The sequence below is a fragment of the Ornithorhynchus anatinus genome, chromosome X1 (assembly GCF_004115215.2).
Source record: "Ornithorhynchus anatinus isolate Pmale09 chromosome X1, mOrnAna1.pri.v4, whole genome shotgun sequence".
Taxonomy (NCBI): Eukaryota; Metazoa; Chordata; class Mammalia; order Monotremata; family Ornithorhynchidae; genus Ornithorhynchus; species Ornithorhynchus anatinus.
In genome coordinates this window covers 76,132,674-76,149,008 of record NC_041749.1, presented here as the reverse complement: position 1 = coordinate 76,149,008, position 16,335 = coordinate 76,132,674, and the positions used below count along the sequence as shown (strand labels likewise).

Genomic DNA, 16,335 nt, shown 5'->3' with positions numbered 1-16,335 from the left:
CTGCCTCTAGACCATAAACTCATTGGGGGCAGGGAATGTGACTGTTTACTGTTGTACTGTACTCTCCCAAGAGATAAGTATAGTGCTCTGCACACAGTTAGTGCTCAATAAATATGATTGAATGACTCTGTACCCTTTAAGCACTTGATATTCACCCACACAGCACTTATGTCCATATCCTTATACTCTCCCATTTCCCCTATCTGTAATTTAATGTCTGCCTTCCCCTCTAGACTGTGAGCTCCTTGTGGACAGGGATTGTCTACCAACTTTTTGCATTGTACTCTTCCAAGTGCTTCATTCAGTGCCCTGCATGCAGTAAGCAATTGAGAGATTGGTCGATTGCAAGGAGCCACTTCTGTAGATTGTGGGAAAAGATCAGGCAGGCTCACATCATAGCCAGATAAAGCTTAAAAATGTATCAGGCATCAGCCCCAAAATGGACAGGTCATTCACTGATAGTCACGTGATTAATATACACAGCAAATATGGAGAGGTTTGTTCATTGTTGAAGATCAGCAGTAAAGGAAGAAACATCAGATGACTGGATAGCCTGGGCTAGGTACACTATCATCATCTGTTTTCCACTGTTGCCTTTCCCCCACTCCCACTCCCACCCACTCATGGCTTTGCTTTGATTTAGAATCTTACAATCAGGCTATGTGAGGTCCTGTTCTGTGGTAATTCAGTGAACGGGCGACTTAGACCATAATTGAAATCTGACTCCTGGCCCCTTTCCTCTAAACCATTAGATCCAATGGCCTCTTTATATTTATTTCCCATCAAGTCTCAAAGTCACGATAAAGCCAGTAAATCCCCACATTGTCTAATGTGGCTCATCTCTGCTTCACTGGACTAGGCACAGAGAATCCCTACCCTACATTTCCTCCCTTTTGTTTTCCCCCCCACTGTAAGATATCACCTATTTCTGCATTCCAGATGTCACCTAGTTTGAGGTTGAACTTAAAGCCAGAAGTTTCCCTTCCCTTCTAGCCCAGGCTTAAGCAATACTTTGTGTAGTAGGTGGTGTAATCAGTATTGCTGAACATTATCATCACCACTAGAAGGGACAACCTTAGGTTCCAGTTTATCTAGCAGACATCCACAAAAAGGAACTCTTATGAGAGTGCTTTTATTTAAGGCTAGATATGGGTTACTGAATCCGGAGGAACTCTGATAATCGAGCTGCAGAGAGAAGCCCTAGACCATGTTTAGAAGCTAACACAAAGAGGCAAAACACCAATTAAGCTAAGAGTAATGCTTGATGGTAAATCAGTGCCATCCAATTTCATAAACAACAACAAAAAAAACCCCAACCAGAATTAAAAGGGATCTCAAGAAGTCCCTGTGTCTAGCCTCCTCCCTCTAGATAGGCAAGTCCCTCAACCATCATTGGCAAGTGTGTCCATAAATTTTTGAAGGCTCTCCAGATAACCTGACCCAGGGTCCAATTCTCCTGTCAGGAAGTTCTTCCTTACCTCTGAGTTCTCTTCTGCAGTACTGATGGCTCTCTTGGATCGGAGATCTATAAGAAACCTCTACCATTATGCCACCCCTATTATTTTAGGTAGGAATGTACTGTCATCCACACTAAGGAAGCCATGTTAGGCTTCTGTGCTATGTATTGCTTACTATAGGGGACAAAGACCATCATCAGTGACATTTTTCGAGTGCTTACTGAGAGCAGAACACTGTACACTGTGCTTGGGAGAGTACAATACAATAGAGTTGGCAGACACATTCCCTGCAGACAACCGGAGACGCTTCTCAGGATTTTGGATTGCCCCTGCTTGACCGTGCCCACCCTTCTATTAATTTGCACGGCTGTTATTAAGGCAGCTGCTCCTCGGCCAAAAGACAAACAAAATAAAAAACCCAAGTAAATAAGGGTGGCGACGGGCCCTGATCCGCAACTGCAGTCTAGAGTTTTGTTTTGTTTCGGTTTTGGGTTTTTATGTTTGTTTTTGGATCACTGCCGGGTGGAGGGGAGGAGGCCGGCCGTAGCTTTTTAGCTTTGAATCCTAGGATGAGCTTCTCCCGCGTCTTCTCCAACAGAGAAGCTGGGTGAGTCCCGCCCACTGTGGGCTTTTCTTCGTCCTTGGCATTTCGCTTTTTTTGTTTGTTTTTCCTGCCCCCGCCTCCTCCCAGGGCCTCTAGAAGTGGCGGGTCTTTGCCAGTTCCCTCCCTCTTCTGGGGCCGCGGGGGGCGGGGGTGGCAAAAAACGGAGGTAAAGGGAAGCGTCCCCAACCACGCACACACACCCCTCCCCACTTGGCTTTCCGCGCAGTCCCGAGTGGGAAGGGACCGACGACCGGATCCGATCGTGGCCAGTCTTGCCGCAGCTTGTTGCGGAGCAGAGCGCCCCGGCGGCGAAGGGATCATGGACTCGGCGGGCCCGGAGGAATTCGAGCTGAACGGGGAGGTGGGGGCTGTCGAGAGGGTAAGACACGCGGTGGGCTCCCCCTGCAGTGCCCGCGGCTGGATGGCCGTCCCTCTCCCCGGGGGTCGCACAGGGGCGGGTATCAGGGTTGAGCCGCAGCGCCCCTGCTCTAACGGGAATTGGATCGTGCCCGGATTTTCCGCAAGGGCCCCATCGACGCCTACTGCAGGATGGGGAGGGTTGCCGACCGCAAGATTGGCATATTATTTGCACTTCCTGCCGGAAAGGGCAATCTAGTCCCAGCCACTTTTTAAGTTCATAATTCCTGGGCCTGAGCCAGGTGGCATTTCGTGGAGTGGGTCTTCCTCCACCCTCCCCACCTTTCCACACTCGTTTTGTCAGGTTTTTGTTTTGTTTTTTAAACTCCAGAAATGAGCAGCCTAGAAAAGGGGAAATTAGAATAAGGGGTATCTTCTGTTTGAGCTTCTGATAAACTTGAAGGGAGGAAAGAGACACACAGAGAGACGGAGCTATGTGGGGGAAACAGAAACACGAGGAGCATGGCTACTCGACTATGCCTTTTTAAGGCACTCTTCCTCCCCCCCACCCCCCCAACTCACACTCACCCTCATCCTAATGGACTAATTTTCAACCAGGTTAGCGGTGGCCATGCTATGATCACCTTAGCTGCCCCTTCTAAAGGCCCTACCTGGGAGTTTCAGGAATAGCTGGAAACATTATCCAGCCACTTCAGAAACTCTAAGGAATGTCTCGATTCCAGCAGGGTTGTGGTTGTTGCTGCTGCTGCCGTCACCTGGATTGGAAAGTGGTGGAGCTGGAAGTGGCAGGGACTGCCCAATCCTAGCAAAACTCTTCCTTCCAAGACATTGCTTGGAGTTTCCATCTGGGAAGGAACAGCTCTGCTGGTGTCAGGTGGCGGTGGTGGCAGCAGCAGGATAAGAATGGGGGCTAAATAAGTTGCCTCTGCTTCTTTCCCTCTGTCCCCTTCTCTCCCTCCCGACCTTTCTTGTAGCTACCTCAGCACTCAACACAGTAAGTGCCTAACAAGTATTATTATAATATGTCACTGCCCCTCGTGGCTCTGTGGAAAGAGCCCGGGCTTAGGAGTCAGAGGTCATGGGTTTGAATCCCGGCTCTGCCACTTGGCAGCTGTGTGACTGTGGGCAAGTCACTTCTCTGTGCCTTAGTGACCTCATCTGGAAAATGGGGATTAAGTGTGAGCCTCACGTGGGACAACTTGATGATCCTGTATCTACCCCAGCGCTTAGAACAGTGCTGTGCACATAGTAAGCGCTTAACAAATACCAACATTATTATTATTATTTGCTCATGGTATACTGTAGCTCTAAGTCCACTCTACCAAAGGGGTCTTGATTTCATTGATTCAGCTTTATGTTTCACTTGCAAACACCAATGAAACTACTCATACAAATAGCTTAATAACTAGTAAACCTGATGAATATAAAATTTTCTGCAAGCTCCTGTACTTGTTGCTCACCCTCAAGCAGCCACAGCAAATATGTGACAAGAGGCATATTCATTCATTCATTCAATAGTATTTATTGAGCACCTACTATGTGCAGAGCACTGTATTAAGCGCTTGGAATGTACAAATCAGTAACAGATAGAGACAGTCCCTGCCCTTTGATGGGTTTACAGTCTAATCAGGGGAGACAGACAGACAAGAACAATGGCAATAAATAGAATCGAGGGGAAGAGCATCTCATTAAAACAATAGCAAATAAATAGAATCAGGGTGATGTACATCTCATTAACAAAATAAATAAGGTATGCCACTGGAGATACACACAGGACTGCCCTGGGCAAGGCCAATCTGAGCAATTGTTCCAGAAGGCCTTACACCTTCCAGTGAGTGGGATTCTGGGTAACTGTTGTCACTCAGGGCAGTGGGGCTAGTGTTTGAACATGAGTTTTCAGATCCCTCTTGTTTCCCCCCTCCCCACCCCTCTTCTTGCCATTCTTAAGAGTTCTGCTCTCTGAAGTTTCCTAAGGGATGGGACCTCAGATTGATTGGAATCTCCCCAGAAGAGATGGGAGATGCTGGTAGTGTTGGTCAGAGATGGATTTGGAGGAGATTTAAGGGTGGGACCTCTTAAAATATCTAGGCACAGTTTTTCCCTCAAAATAGCCTTATTATCTGTTGGCAAGAAATTAGGAGGGGTAGGTTAGATTCTGCTCAAGTACATGCTCTTCATTACAGATCACTCATTTTCTGTCAAGTCTATCGTTTTGACCACAAAAGTAGACTTCTTAGGAACGTATGACTTCATTGACTACTACGAGCTATACTCAATGTCCATCATTCAAGTTTCAGCTCCGGAGCAGATGGCCCTTTTAGGAGTTGGGAATATTAGAAATAGAGGGCTAGTAACAGCATGCCTTGTGTAGTGAGCATAGGCCTCGGTGTCAAGATCTGGGTTCTAATCTCAGCTCTGTCACTTATCTGCTGTGTCACCTTGGACAGGTTACTTAACTTCTCTGGGCCTCAGTTTCCTAATTGGTAAATTGGAGATTCAATACCTACTTTCCCTCCTACATAGATTGTGAGCTCCATGTGGGGCAGGGACTGTGCCCAACCCGATTATCTAGCATCTACTCCAGAGCATAATATAGTGCTTAACACAGTGTTTAGTATATATTAACTTGGATCTGTACCCTTTGGGCAGTTGGGCATTCTCCCCACCTTCAAAACCTTATTAAAAGCACATCTCCTCCAAGAGGTCTTCCCCGACTAAGCCCTCACTTCCCCTTCCCCCACTCCCTTTTGTGTTGCCCCTGCACTTGGTTTTTCACCCTTTATTCACCCCTCCCTCAGCCCTATAGCACTTAGGTATATATCTGTAATTTAATTTATATCAATGTCTGTGTTCCCCTCTAAACTGTAAGCTCATTGAGGGCAGGGAATGTGCCTACCAACTCTTATATGGTACTCTTCCAAGCACTTATTACAGTGCTCTGCACATAGTAAGTGCTCAATACAATTGATTAGCCCCACCCTTAGCCCCACAGCGTTTATATACAAATCTGTAATTTATTTGTTTATACTACTAATAATAATGATGATGGCATTTGTTAAGCACTTACTATGTGCAAAGCACTGTACTAAGCGCTGGGGAGGATCCAAGGGATCAGATTGTCCCACGTGGGGCTCACAGTCTTAATGCCCATTTTACAGATGAGGTAACAGGCACAGAAAAGTTAAGTGACTTGCCCAAAGTCACACAGCTGACAAGCGGCAGAGCCGGGATTAGAACCCATGACCTCTGACTCCCCAGCCCATGCTCTTTCCACTGAGCCATGCTGCTTCAAAATTTTTTAATGAAGGCATTTATTAAGCGCTTCTATGTGTCAAGCACTGTTATAAGCGCTGGGGGGGATACAAGGTGATCAGCTTGTCCCACGTGGGGCGCACAGTCTTAATCCTCATTTTGCAGATGAGGGAACTGAGGCACAGAAAAGTGAAGTGACTTGCCCAAAGTCACACAGCTGACAAGCGGCAGAGCCGGTATTAGAACCCATGACCTCCCAAGCCCGTACTCCTTCCACTGAGCCACGCTGCTTCTCTGCAGTATTAATGCAGTATCCCCCTCTAGACTGTAAGCTCATTGTGGGTAGGGAACACATCTACTAACTCTGTTGTACAAGCAACATGGTGTAGTGGAAAGAGCAAGGTCCTGGGAGTTAGAATGTCATGGGTTCTAATTCCGCTTCCTCCACTTGTCTGCTGTGTGACTCTGGGCAAGTCACTTCACTTCTCTGTGCCTCAGTTACCTCATCTGTAAAATGGAGATCGAGACTGTGAGCCCTGTGTGGGACAGGGACCATGTCCCGACTCCTCCACTTGTCTGCTGTGTGACTTTGGGCAAGTCACTTAACTTCTCTGTGCCTCAGTTCTCTCATCTGTAAAATGGGGATTAAGACTGTGAGCCCCACGTGGGACAACCTTATTACCTTGTATCTACCCCAGTGCTTAGAACAGTGCTTGGCACATAGTAAGCACTTAACAAATACCATTATTATTATTATTATTATGTCCAACCTGATTTGCTTGTATCCACCCCAGCGCTGAGTACAGTGCCTGACACATAATAAGCACTTAATTACCATGATTATTTTTATTATTACTCTCCCAAGCGCTTAGTACAGTGTTCTGAACACAGCAAACACTCAAATACCACTGATTGATTTAACAAATACCACAATTATCATTATAATGATTGGACAGCTAGCCAGATGGTCACCAAGGCAGTTGAGGTCTACGGAAAGAAAAAAGGTCACACTTTCCAAGAAAATCATGAGGCTCCAGGACTCATTCACACAAAAACTGCTCTGTCTGCACAAATGGTTTGTGACTCCTATTAGAAATCTAATCTCCTTAGGGGCAGGCCTCTGTCATTTATTTCTATTGTATGTTTCTAAGTACTTAGTACCCTGCTGTACACATAGTAAAGAATGCCTTAACTTAATAAATGTTGCTGCAATACATCTTTCTTAAAGCTTCTTTTAATGATTACATCTCAGTTAATCATTTTAAACTACGAATAATGTACTCCAGAAACACATTTCCTAGTGAACGTTCAGGGAACCTTTTTCTTCAGAGTTGTAATTCTTTCCTCTTTCTGCTTCACCTAAATCAAAGAGGAAGTATTAAAATTTGGGGAAGGAGGAATCCATTACAAATTTGCATGGTCCCTGTATAAGTGAAATGGAGTGTAGAGACCAAGGGAGGCACATTTTCAGGCTCTACTCTTGACTTGAGGTGCTAGGTTTTGGGTCACATTTGGAGGGATGGAAACAGAGCCCAAAAAATGTCGGGGCAGAGAGAAGGGAGGGGGAGCAGAGAAGAGGGGAAAGAGCAAAGAGAGCGAATAAAATGGAGAGGGAAAAGGGAAAAGAGAGGTGGAGGGAGAGGGGAAAAGAAGAGAAAGGGAGGAGAAAATTTATCCTTTGCCACTATCCAAGCAGCCCCACCCACAATAGGTCAATTGAAATAGGGTGGTGGCAGCAGAGTACAGTGGTCCTGGCCCTTTCCGTCATTTTAACTAGGCAATAGTGCCCTCTTACCATTTGGTACCGACTTCCAAGACCTGAGGAATGATAATGATGGTATTTGTTAAGCACTTACTATGTACCAGGCATTGTACTAAGTGCTGGGACAGATACAAGCAAATCGAGGTGGACACCGTCCCTGTCCCATGTGGGGCTCACAGTCTCAGTCCCCATTTTACAGATGAGGTAACAGACACAGAGAAGTGAAGAGATTTGTCCAAGGTCACATAGCAGACAAGTGGTGGAGCCAGGATTAGAACCCATGACCTTTTGACTCCCAGGCCCTTACTCTATCCACTGTGCCAGGCAGAAGCCTCTCACTTCACCAGCACCTGGAGAAAGAAGAAAGAGATTTTGTCTCCACTCGACCAGAGGAAACTTTGGAGAGCTAGGATCAAATCAGTCGTATTGAGTGCTTCTGATGTGTGCAGAACATTGTACTAAACACTTGGGAGAGTACAATATAACAGAGCTGGTAGACACGTTCTCTATGGCTAGGATTTATCCAGAACCTACCCTTTACTGTTGCAAAAGGTAGTGAGTCAGCCTCTTTCTTTCCTGGAGAAGTAATGTGGTATTTGTTAAGCACTTAATGTGTGCCAGGTACTGTACTAAGTACTGGGGTGGATACAAGCAAATTGGATTGGACATACTCCCTGCCCCACATGGGGCTCCCAGACTCAGTGTGCCGACTTGTTCATCCCAAGCACTTAGTACAGTGCTCTGCACATAGTAAGCGCTCAATAAATACTATTGAATGAATTAGACCACACAACTTTCTGACTCCTAGTTACATGCTCTATCCACTATGTCATGCTGCTTCTCTAGTTTCTCCTTTGCTTCTCTCTGCAATTCCCTTGCCAATTTACAGCAGGACTCCTGACTGGATATTCTGAAAACACAAAGGCCTCAAAGACTGACTGCAGTACAACAGTCTAAAACAGTCCAATTGAAATAAAGCTTCCTCCTCCTCCTCTTTCCCTTCCCCCTCCCTTTTATGCTGTAAGCTTGTTGTGGGCAGGGAATGTGTCTATTTATGATTGTATTGTACTCTTCCAATCGCTTAGTACAGTGCTGTGCACACAGTAAGCACTCAACAAATACAATTGAAGGAATGAATGCTGGTGCCATCGCTGCCATGGGCCTGGGCATATGAAGTCCCGTCTTGCCACCCCAGCAGAAAATAGGCTTTTCAGGTAGCACAATGAAACCCCAGATTTTGTATTCAGGATGCCTGTGTAGGCTTTTCAGGTGGCAAGATAAAACCCCAAATTTTGATTCCATTCCACCCATTTCATGGTCACATTATTTTGTCTGCAAGAGATATAAAAAGCAACATTCCATGGGACTCCTGAGAATGTGTTTTCTTACTCCCAGCAAGCACACCAAAAAAATAAAAAATTAATATCTGCAGATAGGCAATGTTCTTTCTATTAAGATAGTAGGAGCTGCTGTCAGCTTGACATTTGGAAACTTGGATTTAATGTCAGATAGAGGCAGAACATCTAGAGGAAGGAGAATGGAGGCAACCAGAAGAAGTACAAATATCTTTTAAGTAGAGATAGCAGAAAGGATGAGAACTAGGAAGGATAATTGTCTAGGGTAGATAGAGTAGATATGACTTCTGAAAAAATCACAGCCTCTCCATTTTTTATCATATCTACAAAATGCTTTGACAGCCTCTGAATGGTGTTTACAAGTCTATCCCAGGTTACAGTCACCCTATGATACATACAGCCCAGTAATACAACCATTCTTGTTTGACACTTCAGTGAGTTAATGCACCATTGCAAGATACCAGAACAGGCAAAGAAGCTGTGGTCTCTGACACCAACTAAAATTTGGGGATTGAGAAATCTCATGTTAATTTTAAAGAAAACAGTTGAAATTATAAAAATGACTGAAAAAAGAGCCTGATGGAGAGAGGAGATCCAAAGTGGGGAAAAAGTGTTCAGAAGAAGTTGACCTGCTACAGGGTACTTCATGAAAACAAGAAGGCTGTTTGTTGGATAAAATTCTTCACTCAAATGTTGAAAAATAATTCTACTTCTGTAGTTCCCTGCAAAGATTCATAATCTTACTACAACTCCACATTTAGTGTTGTAATGACCAGAATTTAACAAAAATGAAACAGTTTAGTAATGCTGAATGTGCTGTATAGCACAGAAAGGAATTTCATATACTTTTCAAAGGTCTTGAAACAGATTCCAATTTGTAACATGTGAGTCTGTGGGGAAATGTACCCCATGATACAGCTGTTCACAATCTATCCATGTTTTCAAGGAACACAACGGAGTTGGTAGACTTGTGATACCTGCCCACAAGGAGCTTACACTCTAATGGGGGAGACAGACATTGAAAGAAATTACAGGGAGGGGAAGCAACAGAATATAAAGCTATGTATATAAATTCTGTGGTGGTGGGGTGAGTACCAAAATGCATAGAAGGTATGAGAGCCAGTGCCTAGATAACACAGAAGGGAAGAGAATCAGGTTGGGGAAATGAGGGGTCAGTCAGGGAAAGCTTCCTCAGAGAGTTACAATTTTAGTAGCTCTTTGAAAAGAGACAGTGGTGGTCTATTGGCTATGAAGGGGGAAGAGAGTTCCAGGCAGGAGAAAGGGTAGGAGCACGGGGTCGAAAGTGAGAGGAGCATTTAAATAGGTAGGAAGGGGATGAGCTGATTGAGTGTCTTGAAGCCGAGGATGAGACGTTTCTCCTTGATTCGGAGCTAGATGGGCAGCCATTGGAAGTTTTTGAAGAGTGGGGAGACAAGCACAGATTTTTTTTTTATTAGAAAATGATCCTGGCAGCAGGGTGAAGTATGAACTAGAGAGGAGAGCCCTAAAGCTACAAGTTAGGGAATGTACCATGGAATAATTGAAAGATGTTTACCAGGGAGAGGAGGACTCATTTCCCCATGGTAACCCAATTGTGATAAGGGAAGCAACTGTCCCAGACCCCAGGCCCAGTGGATTCCATCTCCTGGCCAAGGACATCCCAAAAATACAGTCTTCCTCCTCCAGAGCAATGTTGCCACTAGTGTCATACCACTCTTATTCCTTAGAGGCCACTCCAATCTTGGAAGGTGGCAGCATTTTTCAGGGCTAGGGGAGGAAGGTAGTGGAAGAAACCCCATTTAGATCAGAGGGAGTCTGTGGTGACCGTGACAGTGGGAAGCATCTTCTGGCCTCAGGCTTCCAGAGTGAAGCCTGGCTCGGGCCAAAATGGTTTGCAGTGGTTTTTGTTTCCTTTCCACCGAGGTCATGATGTTCAACACTTCTCAGTACTTGCCACCTAGATATATAGAATTTCATTTTCCATCTTCTCTGTCTCACAAACCCATAACCTTGCTGTTATCCTCAATATCTCTCACATTCAATCTGTCATCAAATCCTGTCAGTTCAACCTTCATAACATTGCTCAATCTGTCTTCTCCATCCAAACTGCTACCATGTTAACCCAGGCATTTAGCCTATCCTGTCCTGATTACTGAATCAGCAGCCTTAATGATCTCTCTGCCTTCTGTCTCTTCCCACTTCAACTGGGAACATTTTTCTACAAAACTGTTCAGTCCATGTTTCCCCACTCCTCAAGACCCTCCAGTGATTACCCATCCAACTCTGCATTAAACAGAAACTCCTTACCATATTCTTTAAAGCACTCAATCACCTTGCCCTGTCCTTCCTTACCTCCCTGATTTCCTACTACAATCCAGTCTGCACACTCTGCCTCTCCAATGCCAACCTACTCAATATATCTCAATATCGTTTATCTCACCGCCAACCTCTTAACCACATCCCACGTCTGGCCTACAACGCCTTCCCTCTTCACATCCGACAGATGATCACTCCCCTCACCTTCAAAGCCTTATTAAAAGCACATCTCTTGCAAGAGGGCTTCCCCTCTCTACTCCCTTCTGTGTTCCCCTTGCCCTAGGATTCATACCTTTTCTTTGGCTCTCCCTCAGCCACAGAGTACTTATGCACATATCTGTATCAGTGTCTGTCTCCCTTCTAGACGAAGCTTGTTTTGGGCAGGGAAAGTGTCTACCAACTCATATTGTACTCTCCCATGCGCTTAGTACAGTGCTCTGCACACAGTAGGTGCTCAATACATACAATTGAATGAATGAATGAATTAGCTCTAATTTATTTGCATCTGTAACTATTACTGCCCTTTTACTTTGAGGAAAAGTTGAAGCCAATATAATTTTTTTTCCTGGTTTCATGTGACTTGCTAAAGTGGTAGAAACCCGAATGAATACAACAAGGTCTAAAAAATCAGGGAAAGAACCTCCTGGCAGTTTCAATTAGCAACCTGAAGATTTATTTCTTTTCCCAGTGAGATGGAAATTTGGGGTTTTTTTTCCCCCTTTTTAAAATCTTATCTAAGCCAATTTGCAAGTCATTTTAGTTGCATTTTGTTGTCCAAATATTGTATCTCTTACTGAGTAGATATTTTTTACCCCTCCAGGAAAATTTGCCCATTGTCTCACATATTGAGATAAGCTGTAATTGTGTAAACACTGCCTCCCACTGGTTAGCCATGGGGTGTGTTTGTGTGAGTGTAGGGGGAAACCTTTTAGTGGCTGTCTCTGCCCAGGACCAGATGTCTTTTTTGAAATTTTTTTTTTAGATGAAAGTGACTTTAACTTGGTAAGTGCAAAGCTACATTTACCACTAACGGAGGTAGAGGCCCCCACCCTAACGCTGCTGAACCCTGCTGCTGCCCTCTCCTGCTACTGTCAGCACTCTGGTGTGGCCTCAGAGTGTTCGCAGAACAATATGAACAAGTTCTAAGCACCTAGGAAAGGCCCTGCCTCTCTCAAGCCTCTCCCTCCTATGGGCCAAGGCCTTTCCTTCTACCCCAGTGGTAGTGTCACCTCTTACCTTAATTGTTTCTGGAGTCTCATTCCCCCAGTCCCATTCAGAACTTGCTCTACAAACAAATCCATCTGATTATGCACTTAGTACAGCATTCTGCACACAGTAAGCGCTTAATACGATTGAATGAGTGATTGGTAGCATTCTGGGACTTTTCCAACCCCGAACTCTATTTCCCCCCACCCCCCAACAAATACACACACACACCCCACGCCCTCCTCTCCATCTGGCAGGCCTCAAGGTAGTCCTCAGAATTGGAGCAGGTTGACAGTGGGACTGGAAGAGAGACACAAGGTGTAGCGTTCTTGGGCAACAGCTGTCAATTAGGTGGGCTACCAAGCCAATCAGAGAGCAAGAATTTTGCAAAAAATGCAATAAAAAATACAACTCACACTCAAGACACCTGCCTTCAAGTCTTGACCAAATGCTCTACAATCCTTCCACATGGGATTGTGACAAAGAGTGCTAGTACAAAATCACCCTATTTTTTAGCTGCCTTTGGAGAAAAATGTATATTTTGCCAATAAAATCGACATTAGTTGGGTCCCCTTGGGTGCAATAGGTAATTTTTGTGGGCTATTTGTGAATTGGGGGTGGTTTGAAGACAGAAATCTGGCCCTTGATTGGGGGTGGTTTGAAGACAGAAATCTGGCCCTTGGTTATCTTTTTTTTTTAAAAAAAAAGACATCCCTCCCAGGGTTTTTAACAACTCCTGCTTTAGTACTACAATACTGCTAATAGACTGCTTTTGTTAGTTTTTCTTTTCCTCAGTTTATATACCCTTTCTGTCCTGATTGTTTACTTACTGGATTTTTCCTGCCATTTAGAAAACTGTAGACCTTTTATCTGGGTCTTTATCAAGCAAGTCAAAGGCAGATTACTGCCCAACACCTGCTAATCCATTGTCACTGAAGATGCTCCCTCCTCCCTATCCTCATCCATTTTAGTAGCTGAAGATAGAAGAAGCTTGAGAGGCCCTCAGTGAATAAAGGCATTTAGTTTGGGAATCTCTCACTTTACTGCATTTTAGCTACTAAACCTTTCTAAGCAGAGTTTTCATGGTTGAAAAAAAACATAGTACTAAAATCCCTCTCATCTATGGTCAGTTTACATATTTTTCCAGATCTTTCTCTTCTTCCCATTTACTAGAGGATGGTGGATGATGTAATGGAGTATATTCTTTTAAGCAGTGTGGCCTAGTGGAAAGAACACAAGCCTGGAACTCAGAGGACCCTGGTTTTAATTCCACTCCACCACTTGTGTGCTGTGTGACCATGGGCAAGGCACTTAACTTCTCTGTTCTTCAGTTACCTTATCTGTAAAATGGTGATTTAATCCTCCTTCCTCCAAATAGACTGTGAGCCCTATGTGGGACAGGGACTATGTCCAACCTAGTAAGCAGTTAAATACCATTAAAAATATATTTTTTATATAATTCATTATGGATTTCAAAGTGGGTTAAAATAGGTGTTGGAATGTGCTTGGATATGTCTTGATCTCCCCCTTTCCCAGTAGGTGAAGCATCAGCTGGTGTGCACATTTTTCCCACTGAATTCCATTCCCATTCAGGCCTTCAGTTTGTCCAAAACAGTGCAGGGACTGGGCATTTCCAGAAGATTTAAATCCAGGCAAACCCTTTTAATGTCCCAATTAATTATTCAGGGACAAGTTGGAGTGCTGTAAATCATACTGCATAATTTACAATTCAGAGTAAATCCAATAGCTCAGAAACAGGATGTCTGGTTGAAGGAATCAGAGCATGCAAAAGATTGATTCTCCACAGAAAGTTTTCATGTCCTTTTATCATCAGTAATCACCAGCTTCTTGTGCTGAGCATTTTACTAGGTGGCTGTTGGGATATTAAAATGTAAGCTACTCTGTAGTCTGTGAAGTCTTTGTGGGCAGAGATTGCATTGACCAACTCTATTGTAGTGTACTGTTCCAAAGGTTTAGTAGAGTGCTCTGCACACAATAAAAGTGCTCAAAGACCACTGATCAAAAGGTAAAGGTGACTTCCTTTCCTTGAGGCAGTTATAATCAATTGGAAGAGACAAACTGACAAATATGCAGTAGTTACAAGAATGTGGGATTATAAATAAACAAATAAGCCCATTACTCACAAATGAATAAATACAGAAGAATACTGAGGTGGCTGAGGGCATGGCATCATCAAGAAGGTGAGCTGGACAGTTAATCAGGGAATGTGTCACAGAGGTGACTTAAAAGGAAAGGAAGGGAAGGCTGTGGCTGAGCAGAGTTGAAACAAAGGAGAAGCAGAAGGATTGAGGGGTGAGTGAGCAGATTTGCTTGGGAGAAGTGAGACGTTTTTCATTTGGAGCATGGAACAAACTGCAGGTGGGAAAAAGAAGAAGGGGGAGGGAGAAAGGAAAGGGGGGGTGAGATTGAAGTAGGAAAGGTCGGGGGGGACACAGTCAGAGAAGAGGACAAGAATGAGAATAAGGAGAGAGAGATAGAGGGCTCCCCCTTAGGCTTCAGGTGAGGGGGAAAGGGACGGAGAGGATCCTCTGACCCAGCCCCTGAACCCAGGAAATAGACCATTTCTGTTATGCAAGAAGCAATGGATAGCTATTGGAGATTTGAGGAGTGGAGTGATATGTTCCAGTCGGTGAATTAAAAAGATAAGTGCAGCCAAATATAAAATAGGAGAAGAGAGAGGCTGGAAGTAAGGAAACCAGTAAGGGGAATCTGTTGCAGTGGGCCAGCCAGAAGGTGATGAGAGTGTGTTGCTTCAAGGAAGGGGTATATCTCTGAAAGGACTGGTAAGACAGGGAAAATTTGAGTGAGGGAGGTATATAAGAGATGACAAAAAATACACACCAGGGATGTGTACTTTTGTGACTGGGAGGACACTGGTGTTAACAGTGATGGGAAAGTTAGAAAGAGGAGCAAATTTGGGAGGATAAGATGAGGGGTTCAGTTTTGTCCATGTCAAGCTTAAGGGTTGGTCAGGCCAAAGGCAGGAAATACATCACTGTAGAGTTAGCAAAGTGCTCGGAGTTCTGGTTATCTAAGGAGGGCCAAGGGCCATTTTTTAAAAAAATTGGGGGGGGGGCGGCAGACAGGGTTGCAGAGGAATGGTGGACAGAAAGAGGGAAAAAAGTGAGAAAGAAAAAAGAGGCAAATAGGGAAAGTGAAGTCATCTGCTGCTTCCATCTTCTGCCCTCTTCCACAGCTGCCACATAGGCAGAAGCAGCAACTGTCCAGTCCAGGATGGACCAGTTCATCCAGAGACACCTCCCCTGCTGCCACCCAAACAGAAATGGCAGCAACCCTGGCTCCAGTGGTGGCCGTTCTGGCCTATCCTTGGGGCCTGTGTGACAAAAGAAGTTTCCAACACAGAAACTTCTCATCATTCACATCCCCAGGTGGGCCAGAAAAACTGGCATGGAGCAGGGTTGGTTGTTGCTGCCACAAAGGCAAGAAGAAAAAAAGGATGTTGCCATGACACTATCATCAGCACCATGGCAGAAGGCCTGTGGGGCCCCTTCTTTCACTACTCCAAAAAAAGGAAGGAGTGGTTTTCAGGTGACAGGATGGAGCATCCCTAAATTATGACTGCCCTAACCTATTTCAGGACTTCTGGTCACATTAAGACCATCTGAGAAGGCAAGGGCTGGAGATTTAGATTTGGAAGATGTATGCATATAGATGTATGCACTAGTTGAAAGGACATTAGAAGATGAGAGTTGTGTCCTTATTCCTTCTTTTGTATGTTCCCCAAACATCCAGTATAGTGCTTAGCATGAAAAAGTATTTGATAATGCTGCTGCACTCCAAGTGAATATGAAAAGAGGAGAGTAGAGAAAAATCAGCTAAGGGAATGAGGGATGAGCAGTTGCAGAACCAGGAGAGTACTTTGTCTACAGAGGGAAAAAAAAACACCCATTCTTATCACCCTTATTCATAACCAGATGCAAAGATACTCTGCACCAAATCAGTCACATTATTTTGTTGTGGGAG

At 44.5% G+C, this 16,335-nt stretch overlaps 1 protein-coding gene across 1 annotated transcript in view; it reads left to right on the top strand.

Moving 5' to 3' along the window:
- The first annotated feature begins 2,026 nt into the window (after window positions 1–2,026).
- The window catches only part of NINJ1 (ninjurin 1), a 49,835-nt gene continuing 35,526 nt past the window's right edge, over window positions 2,027–16,335 (top strand). The window contains exons 1-2 of the mRNA XM_029051096.2: window positions 2,027–2,064; window positions 2,149–2,440. Of these exons, the coding sequence (XP_028906929.1) occupies window positions 2,027–2,064; window positions 2,149–2,440 (330 nt within the window). The remainder of the gene's footprint in view (window positions 2,065–2,148; window positions 2,441–16,335) is intronic.